Source organism: Osmerus eperlanus, chromosome 25 (genome assembly GCF_963692335.1).
Source record: "Osmerus eperlanus chromosome 25, fOsmEpe2.1, whole genome shotgun sequence".
NCBI lineage: Eukaryota > Metazoa > Chordata > Actinopteri > Osmeriformes > Osmeridae > Osmerus > Osmerus eperlanus.
Genome location: NC_085042.1, coordinates 3,747,282 through 3,764,038, shown reverse-complemented (window position 1 = coordinate 3,764,038; position 16,757 = coordinate 3,747,282). Strand labels below are relative to the sequence as shown.

The following is a 16,757-nucleotide window of genomic DNA, read 5'->3' as shown; positions in this document are numbered from 1 at the left end:
CCCCCGAGAACTATGGAGCTCATGGATGGATAGAAATAATTAGTCACAAACACAGCCCAGGCTGTAACCTCCATACACACCGACCTCAGTGGGCCAGGGCAGGGCAGTGAGAGCAGGCATGGCACCCTTACCCCTGAGGCCCCCACACTCCTGCTTCACCAGCACAGCCACAGCTCTCCCTGACTGTCTCCTCTTGACTGTCAGTCATGTCACCCCAGCAGGACGCACATAGAGGAAGCATTGCAAAACCCTTCCGGGCTGACCCGAAACATCTCGTGAAATGGCACGATAACTATACGAGAAGTCTGTCCATGCTGTGGTATGCAATCTATTGATTAAACATCTCCGATTCTGGGAAGCAGCTTTTCAAGGAAGCAAAGTTTAAGCGTGACAAAACAGCAGCGGATCATGTGTAGTGTTAAGAATGATATTACCACATCGCCAATGTGTGTTCTCTACAAGCATGTGAGACAAGGCTGAACAACGTATAGTTGGCCAATACCCTTACACCAGTCAATTCTTTAACAGGGTCATAATGTATATAAAGTCATCATATTGTTGACAGAAGTTTGCTACCAACTAACCATAGGCAATGATGGATAACCAGCTAATCAAGGAGAATATGTAAAACATGGTGTAGGGGCGAGGGAGGTTTGTTCAACCCAAAAACCATCAACTGTCAATATTCAAAAATTAACTATGTACAGTATTGCTACAACCTAAATATAACAGTTTTAGGTGGAATACAACTGTCAACACAACACCAAACCCCTGTGCACAGAACTAACCCTGAGGAGACACACCAAGAATACTGATTGCCTTCCCAAAATGAGTATGCCTTCCCTCTGCTCTTATGTTAAAAGAGGCAAACCGAGCAGGTTAGCAGTGTGTTTATATACCTGAATGTAAATACCGGATGTACATTTCTCACACCACACCCATGCTTTTGTTCTGCATTGTACATGATATAGCGGTGGTCACAATTATCTCCTCAGATACACCAATCCCCACCTGTCAGACTTACCCAACAACCGTCCTCACGAGAAATGAACAGAATCACAGCATCCATGTGGAAGACGCCAATGCGTCGCTGGGACGTCAGGAAGAAGGCTGCTGAGAAACGTTCAATGCTTCTTTAGACCGGCCCCCTCACCCTCCTCTACTGGACGTGCTGAAGAATGACCTTCAGGCCAAGAGTGAAGATAATGGGAGCCGTCGGTCCTGATTTACAGTACTGCTGTACGGGCATGTGCAGTAGCTGCTAAACACGATGGTACTGAGATGCTGAATTGGAAGAAAATCATGTGTAAAATGTTCTACGTAGCTTTGGGATTCTGGGTATGGATGTTTAGACATAGATTTGGGTGTGTAGCTTGGATTGACAAGGATTTATTTATCGTGTATTTTAGCAATATGTTTGTACATAATAATTAAAGAACATCACACAATCCTACACTTCGGACACACTGGCCCACCACATTTTCAAGCAGGACTATGGAAATTCCAAAGGTGTGGGGATGACAGAGACTTAGGAGAGGCGCTTGGTTAAAGAGGTCCCATTCATAGTCTCAGACCTACAGACACACAAGACATAGCACAGCCCAATTGAGTAGGATTCTAATGATACCTTTCCACAGAAGTCCCCTCCCTCTGGTTACCCTTTCGCTGGTTACCCTTTCTCAAAAGATGGACGACTGGCACTCTGAAGTGAAATCTGCTCCACCTGTGTCCAGATGGACAATGTGAACACGCACATGGAACATGCAGCTGCATAGCAGAACGTACAGGAAGGCCTAAAAAAAACACCATTATCACCAGCTACTCACTGCCATAACAGCAAAGAGAGAGCAAGGCTATTGCAAATGACCACTGGGAGCATGTAAGATGTTAAAATCTCTAATGAGATCTTTTTTTAATCACCGCTGGAAGAAAACTTTGCATAGTATTTTGTTTGATTTCACCGTTCCCCCCTGCAGAAGATCTCATCTTCTGTAACTTTCTGAAACCACTTTGTGAGGAGGCGTGTGTCCACTGTGGATTCCCCCCACACCACAGATCAAACTTGTGGGCGGCCAAGAGAGGATGAGGGGGCTGGCGAGAGCGGAGGAAAAATGTTGGAAGGTCATTAAAGTGTCAACTTGTGTTTTTATTCTGTTTTCATATCACTTTTTTTCTGGTATGGGGCTAAAATGTCATGCCAAATTCATCAAATTCATTCTCTTTTAAACTGTCACCCTAAACTACTTTTATTGGTTTACTCATAAGTTTGGCCTATCTCTGAATTTTAAAAGCTAAAAAGTGTTCATGTGTTAAACGTGTTTAATGTTAATGTATTTGTTGTTGGAAGAATTTAAATATTAAAATAAAAGAAAAGGTGAGTGGTTACAAGCGTCACACTTATAAATAAAAATAAAAATAAATCCTTTACAGAGGGATAACAATGAAACCTGGCAACCATGAAAAATAGTTTAACATACGCCGATTGGGTTGTAGGCTGCCGTAAATTAAAAGACGAAATAGTTGAAAACTAGACACACAAGACGCATATATAATTGTGTGTGTTCTAGATTAAGATCCAGGAATTCCTCATTTGAACATTACCAGGCTATTTCAATTACTATTACACGTTTGTGAGTATTTAAACTGAAGCTGACAGCTGACAGACTTTTCGCACATAGCACTGTAGCTAGCTAGTTCACTTTAGCCAGGGCAGAGGTTGTTGAGTTACTCTTGCACCATGGCTGCGCCCCGTGTTGTGGACATGAGCAATGTGTTTTAACAAGCATGTGTATTCATTTACTTGCCAATGCTATTTTAAAACGTCAAAGCGGGCACTGTATTATGCAACCTGTTTAGTATCTGTAATTTTGATGTTTCTCTGGAATTTGTCAGATGAATAGTAGTATTTTGTTTGGACGTTAGCTAGCGTTTCAGGCTAACCAGTCGTGTTTGACAGCTGAACCTTCGGGCTGGTACAGTAGCGTGCAGTCCTTACAAAGTTGCGTAGTCAAACTTGGCTGACATGTTTTTCGGTGAAAGGTTTGTCTGGTAGGCTCAACTAAGTTAGCTAAGTGTTTGACTGAGGTTTGACTATATCCAGAAAACCTTGTGTTACGTTGCTCTTGCCATAACCAACAGACAGAGGTTAAACCGACCAGGTGCCGAGGTCCCAAGACCGGGTCGCTGCCATGGCTAAAGAGCAGCCGAACGTGTCCGAGCTCCTCCCGCTGCTTGAGTCGTCAGACTTGCAGGAGCTGGAACACGTCAAAGCTGCCATCAACGACGACCTCAGTTCAGGTGGGAACAGCCTCTTGCTCCGTTTTCTAATATATGCCCCTCTCACCTTTGTTCACTGAGGATTATTCCTTCTCTTGCTCAAGTAACTGTGTGTGTGTGCGTGCGTGTGCGCGCGTCAGACCGAGGGAGCATGCTGCTGAATGGCCTGGTGGACTACTACATGGAGACCAACTCCACTCAGGCCATCCTCCTGCTCTGTTCTGTCAGGGAGCCGCACGACAAGGTGAGCGACGCTACACGCTCACACCCCCCCCCCCGCCCCCCCCCCCCTCACACGTTATATACATTTAGAAGGTAAACCCCCCCCCCCCCCCCCCCCACCTGAGCAGAACAAGGCTAAATGTGTCGCCCGCTCCTTGCCGCTTCTCAGCACCTGTTTGATAAGCTCAACGAAAGCCTGGCGAGACCGCCTTGTCGCCTGGCCACCCTCACCCTGCTGGGGCACGTCATCCGCAGGCAGCCGTCTTGGATCCACAAGATCACTCGCTTCCCCCTCCTGGCCTCTGTACTCAAATGCCTTAAGGTACTTGCTATGAAATACCACGACACTTGATAGGTGCCACTTTCAACGCTATGCCGACCATGTGTGAATGAAATGTGGGGTGTGTTTTGGTTCATGCTCATTGGTTTGTGACCTTTTAACCTGCTATTTCCTCATTTCGTTCTTCCCCCTTTCAGACAGATTGTGACGTGATGGTGTTGATAACGGGAGTGCTAGTGCTGATCACTCTACTGCCCATGATTCCTCAAGCGGGACGCCAGCACATCTACGACTTCTTTGACATCTTTGGCCGTCTCGCTTCCTGGAGCCTAAAAAACCCAGGTGGCTTAACAACGGCTCATATCTACGAGTGATAAATACATGTTTCAGCACAGAGACGAATGGTTCTGCTCATTCAGTCGAACTCAATCCGCTTGTACAGGAAAGAACTGGTGCGAACAAATGTTTTGCACTTTCTGAACCTCGCATTGGTCCTTCCAAACCGTAGCATTTCAGTCCCCTCCAATCCACTGCATTCGACGGTATCCGTCGCTCGACTTCCTGATCCTGTGATCTCCCCTATTCGATGTGCCTGTCCGACGCTACCGACCAAACCATCTCCTTGCTAGCCAGCCCATATGTGTGTGACCTGCCCATCTCCATGTTTCTCCCTCCTCGTGCGTCTCACCTTCTGCCCGTCTCTCCCTCGGCGTCTCTCCCCCCAGGCCACGTCCACGGCGTGTTCCTGATCCACCTCCACGCCAGCGTGTACTCCCTGTTCCACCGTCTCTACGGCATGTACCCCTGCAACTTCATCTCCTACCTGCGGTCCCACTACAGCATGAAGGAGAACCTGGGCACCTTCGAGGAAGTGGTCAAGGTGAGGGGGGGCGCGGTGAGGGGGCACCGGGTCGCGACCCCGCGTGTGACACGCGCGCGCCGGCCACAGTCCGTGGTTGCTCGACACCGTCGGGGGTGGGGGGGAAGAGATGGCCTGCTTTCACACGGACCAGGGAGCGGGGGTTTTGATTTAGGGAATGCGGAGCTGGTGGCCGTATTGGTGGGGTCTCTAACAGAGCAAGCGGCGCGTGGAGAGCAAACGCTTCTCTTTCTTATCCGACATCGCCATCAGTGGAACAGTGGGAGAAGAGGGGGTATCACACCATCACACACGCCCTTTACCGCACCTTTTATAACTAACGTTTCACAGACACTTAATCCAAAGCGACGTATAGTAGGCCACTGCACTAACTATCTAGAAGTGTGCCGTTCAAACAGTATTACAGCTGTGCAAAGGAACAGTCTGGATTTAACGAGTCACAGTGTAAGACCATAAATACGACTCTGCATAACTTTGCGGCGGCAGGCTGTTACAAGATGGTGCAACATCTCCGGTGCAAAATTAACGGCTCTATTTCCATATCACGCTCAATCAAAACATCACCACATGGTGTCTGAACCTTGCAGAGGAATGCAGATTCTCCTGCATTTTCACACCTCTGAAACTGTGGAGGCCGTTTCAGAATTAAGTTGACGCCTCCACATCCACCGTTGCACATTTCACCCGAGGTCAATCTCGCTTTTCTACATAAACAACTGGGCTGACATTTCCTGGCTGTTGAATTAACCCCCGCTGTACCGCTAAACTAATGGCTTAAGTCCTCCTTCCGGAGATTGTTTTTGCAATAACAGCGTCATTAAATACATTCTTGTTTCTCAGCTTTCTTTGGTCAGCGTAACACGCTATTAGAAAAAGATTCAATCAAGTGGCACTGTACTAGTTGAAGTTGTTTGATGGTTGAGGGGCAGTTCTATGGGCGTGTGTGAAGCCCTCTGTGACATTAGGTGCGTTCGACTTCATGCAGTGCCGGCGTCGCCTGCAGCCGCCTGCAGCCCGGCTGACTTGAAGCAGCCAATGGCATTCTCAGCTTCAAGTCAGCCGGCTGTCGGCGCCGCCGGCGCTGCATGAAGTCGAACGCACCTATTGCTTGTAAAAAATACCAATACTTTTTTGATTCGTTGTTTTTCTCAGCCCATGTTGGAGCATGTGCGGGTGCACCCAGAGCTGGTGACAGGAACCCAGGACCTTGAACTGGACCCCTCCAGGTGATGACACCTATATGAGCAGGCCAGAAGTGGCATCGGGGACATCTCTTCTTTGTGATCACACCCTGCCTACTCCATATCCGTGGCTTACAGTACAGTCCTCCCTGTGGGTCCTCTCCGTTCAGGTGGAAGAGGTTTGAGATTCACGACATCATGATCCAGTGTGCCAAAGTGTCTCTGGACCCGAAGGAGGCGTCGTGCGAGGAGGGCTACTCCAGCGTGCCCGACCCCCTTCCCCTCCACCCTCCGTCCAGGCTCCACGACAGCACAGTCAGCCCCCACCCAGATCACCACCACAGCTACGGTCAGAACCACACGCACACACACCCTGCCCTGCCGAATCAGCCAGCCCTGCTTCACACCTACACACCGCTACCACACCCTAACCATATGGGACGGTTCTTCCTCCTGCGATGGCGGTAAAGCCGGATGCAGGATGATGGGTAACCCAGGGAGTCATTTTGACCGCTCCCCCCCTTCCCCGTACTCAACCACACATCCGCCAGGCGGCATGTAGAACAGGACTGACCAACCAGCGTCATACTGAAGGTCAACAAGATATTAGAGATGACTGAAAGTGTGTCCTTGGCCCCCTATGCCGTAAATCCTGGGTCTTATATGCTAAGTTTGATTGCACACGGTCAATATATATATATTGACCGATTGAATATACACACACACACGTACAGTATAATATAAAAGGAATCCAGTTGGATTTTGAATGCAGCTGTAACAGCTCACAGCAGGGAGGAACCAACTCTCGTCTCAACTGTGTGAGCTCACCATAATTCTCACACACTGAATAAAACATGTCGAACTATGATACCAGAGCCGTATTGGAACATGCAGAGTTTAATGGGGCCACTTGTGTTGTCCTCTGTCAAGCTTTGTACTTACCAGGCATGCCGATGACTTCTTCAACCGTGCAATCCTATACTTGACTCTGTAATGTTGTGTTTCAGCTACTGGTTTATACATGAGTGTTTTGAGTGCTCTCCCGGTTGTGTGTTTCAGTCACGTCTGGATGCTTTTGTCTCCACAGGACGTTCTACCTCCACCCCTCTCCCCGTGGGCCAGCCTGCTCTCTCCCTGTCTCTACCCCAGCTGGTCTCCCCCCGGGTGTCTCTCTCCAGCCTTCAGACCCCCTGCCTGCAGGTGATGCCGTAGCACTAGCTCTGGCACAGCACACCATTTCTAATCACACTAATTGAGCTCAACTGCTAATACAGAGCTTAGTTTGGGTTCACTGTTGTCAACAAAGTATATTCATGGAATTGTTCCATCAATAAGAACGGTCAACTGGCGTTCAAAATCCAAAGAAGGTTGAAAAGGGTGATCTGCTAAACTTGGGGGTTTGCACTTGCATTCAAAGTAAGGTGATTCAATCTTAACTGGAGATTTCAAGTTGGGGAAACAAAACGGGTTGACCAGCTGTTTCACATTTGACACCACGAGTCATAAACGAGCTATCAAAACCAACAAAGGCTCCAACGCACCTGATTCAAATGAATGATCGTTATCCAAAACAGGTTGACCAGCTGCTAAACTTCCCTTGGCAGGGTTTCCCAGATTCGCTAAGAAGCTCTTAGCGTTAAGAGCTTCTTAACAAATCTGGGAAACCCGGCCCTTATCAGTTCAAAACGCTTTGGTCAATGGTGTATGTCAGTATGCCAATAACAAGCCACACAGCTAACACATAAGTCAGACAAAGCGCTCTCCTGCAGGCCTCTCTTGGCTGAGCTGGAGACGGGCGCCGCAGAATTTGGCATACCGACGGTAACCGGCTCCGCCCTTGCGCGCGGCCTGTACGTGCCTAATGTACGGAATGTGCTGGAACTGCAAGGTCCTACCGCTGTCCCTGCAGATTTCCAACTGCGACCTGTCGGAGAGCAAGCCGATGTGGAGCCCCTCCTCCGAGTGTCACATGAGCACGCCCCCCACCTCCCGCAGAATCTCCCCAGCCAACGTGTCGGACCCCTGGCAGAGCCCCCAGGGCCCTGCCAGCATCGCACCAGCTGGACCAGGTCAGTTCAACAACCAGGCCCCCTGGACCTCTCTCTCAATACAGCTACACATTCTTATTCTTTTTTTTTTGTTGCTGATTCATTATAATGAAGTAATACGATGTAGTTGTCTAGACCTTTTAGAGGTGTCGCTTTCCCCTCTCGGTGAAGGAGAGGAAAGGCTCAGGGTTTCTGTCGGCTGTCGTCCGTCCACAGGTGCGAAGTGTCCCCCGCCGGCCGCCGTCCACGCCCCCCCCCCGCACGCCCCCGCGCTGTTTGAGGAGCACATCCGCACGCCATCTGCCAACTCTACCAGCCAGGTACAGCGGTGGCAGCTCCCCTTAACTCCTGGTGTCCCTTCACCGGTCACGTCTGTCATTTAGTCTGCCTCTCTGACTTGGCAGTTGTGAAATGCACTTGTTATGGCCGATGACTATACCAGACGACTATGGCTGGACTGTGTTACACTGAAGTGTAACAGATTCGTTTTTTTAGGGGAAGAATGTAATGGCGTATTTGGCTGATGTCATCCACCTTGTCATTTCATTTCTGAAGAGACGCACAGCTTAGAACCAGTGCAGTGTCCTGCATTCTCCTGTTTAAAGAAAGGCCCTTAATGTAGTCAGGATATACGATCATTATAGGTCCTCAACGTGGTTCATGTATGATCTGTCCGTTCTGCTGCATGTTATTCTGCTGTATAAACTGGGTCAACAGTGGTGTAGTGCTATGGGTGTAAGTATCCTTGCCTGCAGAGCTGAACGCTGAACTATCCTAAGTGGACCTGCTGTGCTGTCTGGAAGCAGGCTTTCGAGTGTAGTCGTGTGCAGTGCTGCACTTTACTGCCAGGGTTAGGCTCGGAGAAAGCGGCTGATGTGGACCTGAGTACAATGTTCCCATGGCTGCGTGTGTACGCGTGTGTGTGTGTGTGTGTGTGTGTGTGTGTGTGTGTGTGAGAATCCCCTCGGCCCCTATATAAAACTGTGGTTCACCAGCTGACTGTTACACTTCTTGACAGCAGAAGCGGCAACCAATAGGCGAGTTGGAGAGGGGAGTGAGTCAGCCAATCAGAGAGGGAGATGGAAGCAAGCCTGAGGTCATCGACAACGGTACTAAAGGTCAACTGTCAGCTCGGCCTCTGTCGCTCTCGTTTGGAGCTTATAAATGTGAATGTTCTGTGTGTTTAGAGTTTCAATTATATTTGTGCAATTACTAATGTTTAACATTCTTACATTTAGTCATTTTAGCAGACGCTCTTATCCAGAGCGACTTACAGTAAGTACAGGGACATTCCCCCCGAGGCAAGTAGGGTGAAGTGCCTTGCCCAAGGACACAACGTCATTTGGCACGGAACGGCCAGGAAACTAACCGGCAACCTTCTCATTAATAGCCCGATTCCCTAACCGCTCAGCCATCTGACTCCCGATCCTTACAATTTTACTATATTTTCACCACATTTCGAGACGCAACACATGTTTTTTGCATGTATTTAACTCAAAATGCTGACTCTGCAAATCTGTTCACTCGCAAATCATCCACCAAACAAAAAGGGTCGTACCAAACGGCCTTTCGCGGCGCTACTGTGCGTGTACTTGACCTAGTGGCTACCCGTGTTACTAGTCCTGTGTCGTGACCCAGAGGATAAGGTGTGCAGTGCTGGGTCTGTACCCACCAGACAGGTGAATGAACGCGACCCTGCGTGTCTGCCAGGTGCCGGAGGAGAGAAGGCGAGCGTGTCTCTGACGGAGCTGGCAGACTTTGTCCAGAAGCACAACGTGGACCTCCTCCATGGACCCAGCCCAGAGACAGAGGATGGGGAAGGTGAAGTCATCCGCCTTTTAATCAGTCACCATACTTGCTTTGAGTCTATACAAAGACCTGGAATGATATTATACGATGATGCTTTTATTGTTTACAGGGCATTTAGAATTTGACATTGAACTATTTACTTTAAAAGTAATTCACCATTTAAGGTAATAATAGAAAACAGGTCACATGGTCTTATTAGGGTTCTAACCTTAAAAAAAAAAAACTTAAAACATTGATTATTTCTGATTTGTGGGCCGAGAAAGTTTTTGATTTAGCCTTCAGGTTTATTTGCAGTACAGGCACATTGGAACAGTTGATTTATTTCCTGCTACTTTCTCATCCATTTTTTATGAGGAAATGCTAGCAGTAATGAAAACACATGGACTTTGCTTCTGTACTGTGAGTTCACATCCTGCTATACCGTCCTTCAGATTCCATCACGGAAGAGATCCTGAAGCTGACGGCCTCCCAAACAGGCCCTGACGGTTCCTTCTACAGCTCCTCAGAGTACCACTCTCTGTCCTCCCTCCAAGCCTCCGACCAGAGCCTCAACAAGGGCTCCCCGGCCCCCGCGCCTGATGGCCTGGAGGGCTCGTCCGTCCTCGCCAGCCAGCCCCTGGCTTGGTGTCTCCCGCCCGGGTTCACCCCCATCGCCAGCCACGTCCGCGGGGGGCGGCTGGAGCAGGTGGAGGGGGCGGGGAGGCCCGGCCGCGGCCACCTCTCCTCCACGCCTCCCGGGGACGCGGCCCCTCCGTACGAGGCTCTGTTTGGCCTGGCCCTGCCCAGGGCCGCCTGTCTCTTCCTGTCCCGCAAGGCCTGGGAGGTGTCCCGGCGCGAGGCCGGGGGAGAGGGGGGCGGGGAGGGGGAGGAGGAGGGGACGGCCTGGTCTCCCCTGGAGGCTCTGGATAGGCTCATCCAGCAGGGGAACGACGCCCACAGTCAACTCATGAAGAGGTGAGGGAGTCAGTCCTGCTGTTCACCCAGCGTTGAACCGTTTCATATCGCAAAAGAGGCTTTACTGAGCTGCGGTTAAAATGCGGTCGACCTGAACGAGTCCTCACTGAATGAAGAGGGGGAAAAAAAAGCAGTTAGTCCAGTTAATAATTGATGAATTGCAGACTCAATGTTGACTGAATGAATATCCACCTAATATACACCCTGCCTCAGGGCTATCTTTCTCAACCCTGGTCCTCAGGGTCCACTGTCCTGTATGTTTTAGCTGTTTCCCTGCTCCGACACACCTGGTTCTCTCACCTCCTATCCTTGTTTGTCCTGTTTCGATAATAGACCGCAAGTTCCATTCAAGTCGGAGGACTGGACTCACTTTGGAGGTAAACAACAGGGCATGAAGGCCAAAGGTACTTCTAATCAGCCGTCTCTGCTACTGCTGCATCCTTGGGGGCGGGGCTAAAGTAGGGGGGGGAGGTGTCTAGAGGACCAAAAATAAAGCGGCGCATGTGTCCTGCGTCAGGCTCCGGTCCCATGGACGAGGTGCAGGCCCTCCGCAGCCAGCTGGTCCTCATGCACAACCAGCTGCAGTTTGAGCGCTACAAGAGGGAGCAGCACGCCATCCGCAACCGCCGCCTGCTGCGGCGCATCATCAACGCCACGGCCCTGGAGGAGCAGAACCACTCCATGGTAGCGACACACACACACACACATACCGTCACAGGAACACACGCCCATCTGAAAGCAAAACATGCTTCGGATTTGTCCTCCCCGGCACAGTCCGCCGTGGGGTCTTAGTCTTCAACACTTAGTATCTCAACTTCCAAATGTAGTCCCTCTCCCATCCCCCGTCCCTCCTCACTGTCCCTCACTAACCATCCTGCCTGCCTCACGCCCAGCCCCATGTCACACTGTAATGGGGAGGATAACGTCCCTCCCCCCCCCCCTGCCCCTGTCAGAAGGCCCAGCTGAAGATGCAGGAGCTGGAGGAGCAGGCCCTGCAGGCCAGCCTGCAGCAGGAGCAGCAGCGCTCCAGGCAGCTGCGGCTGGACACGCTGGCAGAGACCTCCCAGCTGCACGGCCGCATTGCGCTGCTGCAGGAGCAGCACCACGACTACCTCACCAAGACCCAGAGGCTGCAGGTACACGCGCGCGCACACACTCTCACACACACACATCACATCCAGCTGCTCCAGGACTACCTCACCAAGACCCAGAGACTGCAGGTACACACACACACACACTCTCTCTCCCTGTTACACTCTCTCTGACCTTGTGCCTTGTGCCTTGGCTTTGTGCAGAGTGAGCTGGAGGAGTGCCAAGGCAGGATGGCTGAGCTGGAGTCTGAGCTGCAGAAGGCCAGCTACGAGGCCTACAACGCCGAACACCAGCTCACCCAGCTGTCCCTGAAGGTGAGGGGGGTCCCGGAGGCTGTCGCGCACCTGCCCCGCACACGCGTCATGAACGTTCCCGGAACGCCGATTCCCGTCGTCGTACAAACTGCGCTTCAGTGTGAGCCGTCCGACTCTGGGTTTGAATTCCATCCCTTTTCCCCCTCCAGCTGAGCGACAGCGAGGAGCTGCAGGAGCACATGTTCCTGCTGAACAGGCAGCTGCTGCTTCTGGGCGAAACCAACAAACTCTGCATGGAGGAAGCCCAGAGGGTGGGCCCCAAGTCCGACAAGGTAACGGCCAGGAGACCAAAAACCTTTTGCTCACAAGCTGGACCGTTTTAACGGGTTAATCTGTCTGAATGAACGCGTCGCCTCATACCCAATGTTCTCCCTCTCTTGTGTCTTTTTTGTACCTTCTCTCCTTCCTATTTCTACCTCATCTCCTTCCTTATCTCTTCTCATCCTCCCGCCTTCCCTCCTCCTCCCCCTCCTCCCTTCTCTCCTCCTCCTCCCTTCCTTCCTCCTCCTCTTCTTGCCTTCTCCTCCTCCTTCTCTCCTCCTCCTCCATTCTCCCCTCCTCCTCCCTTCCTTCCTTCCTTCCTTCCTTCCTCCTCCTCTTCTTGCCTTCTCCTCCTCCTCTTCCCTTCTCTCCTCCTCCCACCTGCTCTCCTTCTCTCCTTCTCCTCCTCCCCCTCCCACCTTCCCTCCACCTCCTCTCCTGCCTCAGGAGCTGCTCATGCTGCAGTGGTCCCTGAGGAAGGAGGCCGAGTGTCTCCGTCAGGGCGAGGCCCAGCAGAGCCGGCGTCTGGAAGCCGCCCAGCAGAGGCTCGCCGACACCGAGGCGCAGCTGGCCAAGAAGGAGCACCTCATCCTGGAGCAGAAGAAGTTTCTAGAAGACATCAAAGCCAAGGCCAGGTGAGACGCCCTCCGCTCCCGCGCCGCCGCTCTCCCGCGTGTCCGGCCGTCGGGTCGCGTCTTTGCCAACCTCTCCTCATCTCCCCCAGGGGCCAGCTGCAGGCGTCGGAGAGCCGCTACGTTGCCCTCCGCTGCGTGACCCAGGCTCTGCAGACGGAGATGCTGCAGCTGTACGGCCAGCTGGACCTGCAGACCCAGGCCTCCAACAGTCTCCTGGAGCCTGCGGACAGCCAGGCCTCCAGCCCCTCCAGGTGCTCCACGAGTCGCAGAGCCCGCCTCTCTGCCAGGGGCTGTGGCGCTCACGCCATCGTGCCCTCAGCCGCGTTGTGCTGGCGGAGGGGATGTTTTTAAAATCCCCTGTTCCCTTTCACCGTTAAAACGAATGATATGGCCCCAGAGGAGAACAGTGTTATTGTTTTCCCCTTGTACTCTTCCCTATCACGTGCGCCCCAAGTCCAGACACGGCCACCCCTTACTAACCCCACAGGTCAACTCCAGCTCTTTTTGTGTTCATTGACAAGACCCAGAGTAGCTTTATGTAGCGTAATATAGCCTTATAGTTTCGTTGTTATGTTACTTAATGTGTGTGTGTGTGTGTGTGTGTTCCTGTGTGCTCCAGACCCAACGGCAGCAGCAGCGGAGTCCCGGTGTCTCAGGGCAGTCTGAAGAGCGTTGGCCAGGCCACCGCCCCCGGGATCCCCCCGTCGTCCTCCGCCACCGTCCCCACCCCCGGCGGCCACCCGTCCTCCGCCAGCACCAACGGCAGCCTGGAGGAGCTCCCTCTGGTGAACGAGGCCTCCCCCCTCCACCACCTCCTGGCCTCCTCCCCCATCACCCCGTCTCCGGCCAGCGCTCCCATGGACGTGGGATCCTACCCAAGTGCCAAGTCCTTCCTGGGCATGCACGCCCGAGGGCTGTTCCAGAGCAAGAGCGACAGCCAGGAGGGTGAGGGGGAGCCGGAGGCCCAGCTCGGGAGCTTGTCTCTGGAGGAGGCGGCGGAGGAGGAGGAGGGTGGGAGCCAGCCTCCAGACCAGGGGCTCATCCAGCCCTCCTCCCTCCAGCTCGGGGCTCCAGCCCCTCCTCCTCAGGGCCCGGGGCAGCCTGCTCCCAGCCAGGTTCCAGCCCTCCCAGGCCGGCTCGCTCCCGCCGGCCCCCACCCGAGGAGACCCAACCTCAGCATCATGGACTACAATGAGACCCAGCACAGCTAGAGAGAAGGGAGGGGATGCCTAAGCCTTCTGATACGCATGTCTGGCACATTCTACCCCAGGCAGCAGCAACAGCGGGCTGTGCTGGCCTCATAAACAGTAGGTAGCTCATATACTTTGTCGATCCCAAAGAGAAATGGTGGCGTGATAGTCCAGAGAAGAATGCAAAGAAAAAAATACAGGTTACCAAAACGTAATGCGCAGGGCGGCACATGGGGATAAAACGTACATGTACTGAACAAAAACGATTCACCAAGGTGGCCCACAGAACACAGGTAGTACGTAGGGAATGCACAAAACAAACTTAACACAGGAACACTATACAGCAACAAGTATCATGTGCAAAACCAGTGACATTAATGCTACTAACGTAGGATTACCAACAAGAATCGGTGAACTGTAAGAAGCAGTGTCACATAAATACATAGTTATATAATCTACAGAGAGAGGTGTACCAAGTACTCTGGAATGTACCAGATACCACCCAACTAAATCAGAGCAGTGCAGTATAATTAAGTTAGAAATGAGAATGTTGACAGGTGATTGAATGGTGCCCCAACATCACTGCCAGTTGCTCATGGGGAGGCAGTATAGAGTGTAATGGCTCACAGTGAGGCAGTATATGGTCTAATAGCTCACAGCGAGGCAGTATAGAGTGTAATGGCCCACAGCGAGGCAGTATAGGGCAAATGGCTCACAGTGAGGCAGTATATGGTCCAATGGCTCACAGTGAGGCAGTATATGGTCTAATGGCTCACAGTGAGGCAGTATAGAGTCTAATGGCCCACAGTGAGGCAGTATAGGGTCTAATGGCCCACAGTGAGGCAGTTTAGAGTCTAATGGCTCACAGTGAGACAGTAAAGAGTCTAATGGCTCACAAGTGAGGCAGTATATGGTCTAATGGCCCACAGTGAGGCAGTATATGGTCTAATGGCCACTAGCAAATACTTTCAATAGCTGAACTGTCGTCCCCTCGTGCAGCACCAGAAGCGTTCGATACATTGTCAGTAAAAGTGGCGTGTCGCGGAGCAAGCGGTTTGAGCGTTGAAATGAGGCTGCACACGCCGCAGCCCGAGTGGATGACCCAGGACATTTGGACGTCTGTCTCGAAGCAGCCTCAAAAAAAAAAACACAACAGAGAGAAACTGATTGTCTTATGTTTAGTGTAAGTTGAAATAAGCTATTTATTTGTATGCTGGTGGGGGGGTGGGGGGGGTTAGTTGAGCCATGTTAACATGTCACATCTAGCTCAGTTTGATCTACATGGGGGTACTGCAGTTTCAAGGTGCAATAATCAATTTAAGAATATAAGACACTTGTCAAATCTGTAATTTTTTTCCTTTTAAAGATGGCCATTGCAATAATTCATGCTTTATTTTACCTTTTTTAAGCGTGACAAGAAAGGCAGGGAGAGAGGGAGAAAGGGAGAGGTGCAGCCAAAGGCCACGGCCAGGGACCTCCGCTGACACGGTACTCTATCCGGTGAGCTACCTGGAGGCCCCAACCCTGGTCACATGTCTCAAGTCAGGCTCTGTCATGGAGCATCAGTGTTGTATTTGGCCTTTTGTGCTATTCACTACAAGTGGCTCCTAAGCTTCTTGAGGCTGTGTCGAGCTAGATCATGCACGGTCCAGCAGAGGTGCCTACACTAGGAGGCAGGCCCTGCCACTGTAACATGGGGTTACGTCATTACGGCCGGACAGAGCTGCTCCTGACTGATTGAGCTGTTTATGTAAACGTTCAGTGCCATATTTTCTATATGTGAAGAGGAGGAAGGCTGATCTCTGTGTACTGGTGCAGCCTTACACCTTGAGGAGGATTGCTGTATGATGCAGGGCTATTGGGACTGTACTATGGGCTTAGTTAATGTGCAAATGCACATGTCTGTAGCCTCTCGTCTTACTGACACAAGTTTTGAACCAAAACATACGACATAGTCATAGAGTCACCTTTTAAAGTTTCGATTTGAAATGTTCTGCTTCTGAATGTTGATAATTGGAAAGGAGAGGGGATTCTTGTTGCCAATTTGTTGTTCCAGTTTGAGAGAACTGATTAACCTCAGTATTTGACGACAACACCATTACTCCTTGGTAGTCTCAAGATTGGGAGTGGTCTGACTTCCTGTAATCCAACGTAATGGTAAATACAAGTGTTGGAGTCAATTACAACAAGAGAAAGTGAAACCACAATCAACAGTGCAACAATCTGACTTGACCGCTATCCGAGACACCCTGATTGGAGGGTCATGTGTTGATAACCGATTAAAAAGCATTGCTTCTTCTGAAGAGAATGTTTTAAACTGTGAATAAAGAGCTCTACTTGTGTGTGTGTAAATATATTTTTCTCACCTCCAAACCTTTCAATTAATATCTAATGCCAATGTTCAGATATTTGGAGAAAGGTAAGTTTTCATGGGGTGTACTTGCATTTTTACATTACCAAAGGACAAGGACATGACTGCCATTACGGTATCAAAAACAATAATTGTATTTATAATTGATTATTATTTAAGCATAGATTAAAAGTATACATTTGTGAAAAAAGTATTTTTTACAACTAGGGCCCTGACAAAACATACTTTTTGAAAATATGTCTTT

At 50.8% G+C, this 16,757-nt stretch overlaps 1 protein-coding gene across 6 annotated transcripts; it reads left to right on the top strand.

The window, feature by feature from the left end:
* Positions 1–2,467: 2,467 nt before the first annotated feature.
* On the top strand, positions 2,468–16,479 carry LOC134012277 (hamartin-like). 6 transcript variants are annotated; one of them, XR_009928546.1, is made up of 23 exons: positions 2,468–2,626; positions 3,139–3,297; positions 3,417–3,520; positions 3,668–3,820; positions 3,976–4,120; positions 4,504–4,658; positions 5,811–5,884; positions 6,010–6,188; positions 6,927–7,039; positions 7,749–7,908; positions 8,104–8,207; positions 8,909–9,005; positions 9,598–9,708; positions 10,128–10,650; positions 10,984–11,054; positions 11,168–11,334; positions 11,604–11,786; positions 11,946–12,056; positions 12,206–12,328; positions 12,765–12,952; positions 13,042–13,203; positions 13,572–14,785; positions 14,845–16,479. XR_009928546.1 is itself a non-coding variant. In XM_062452044.1 (22 exons), the coding sequence occupies exons 2-22, from the start codon at positions 3,189–3,191 to the stop codon at positions 14,161–14,163; spliced, it is 3,615 nt and encodes a 1,204-aa protein (XP_062308028.1). In that variant the 5' UTR covers positions 2,468–2,626; positions 3,139–3,188; the 3' UTR covers positions 14,164–16,479. The 6 variants fall into 6 exon arrangements, 4 of the variants coding, with proteins under 4 accessions (XP_062308028.1, XP_062308029.1, XP_062308026.1 ...); XR_009928545.1 differs by having other exon boundaries at positions 13,572–15,040; positions 15,072–16,479; XM_062452044.1 differs by having other exon boundaries at positions 8,909–8,996; positions 13,572–16,479.
* The last annotated feature ends 278 nt before the right edge of the window (positions 16,480–16,757 follow it).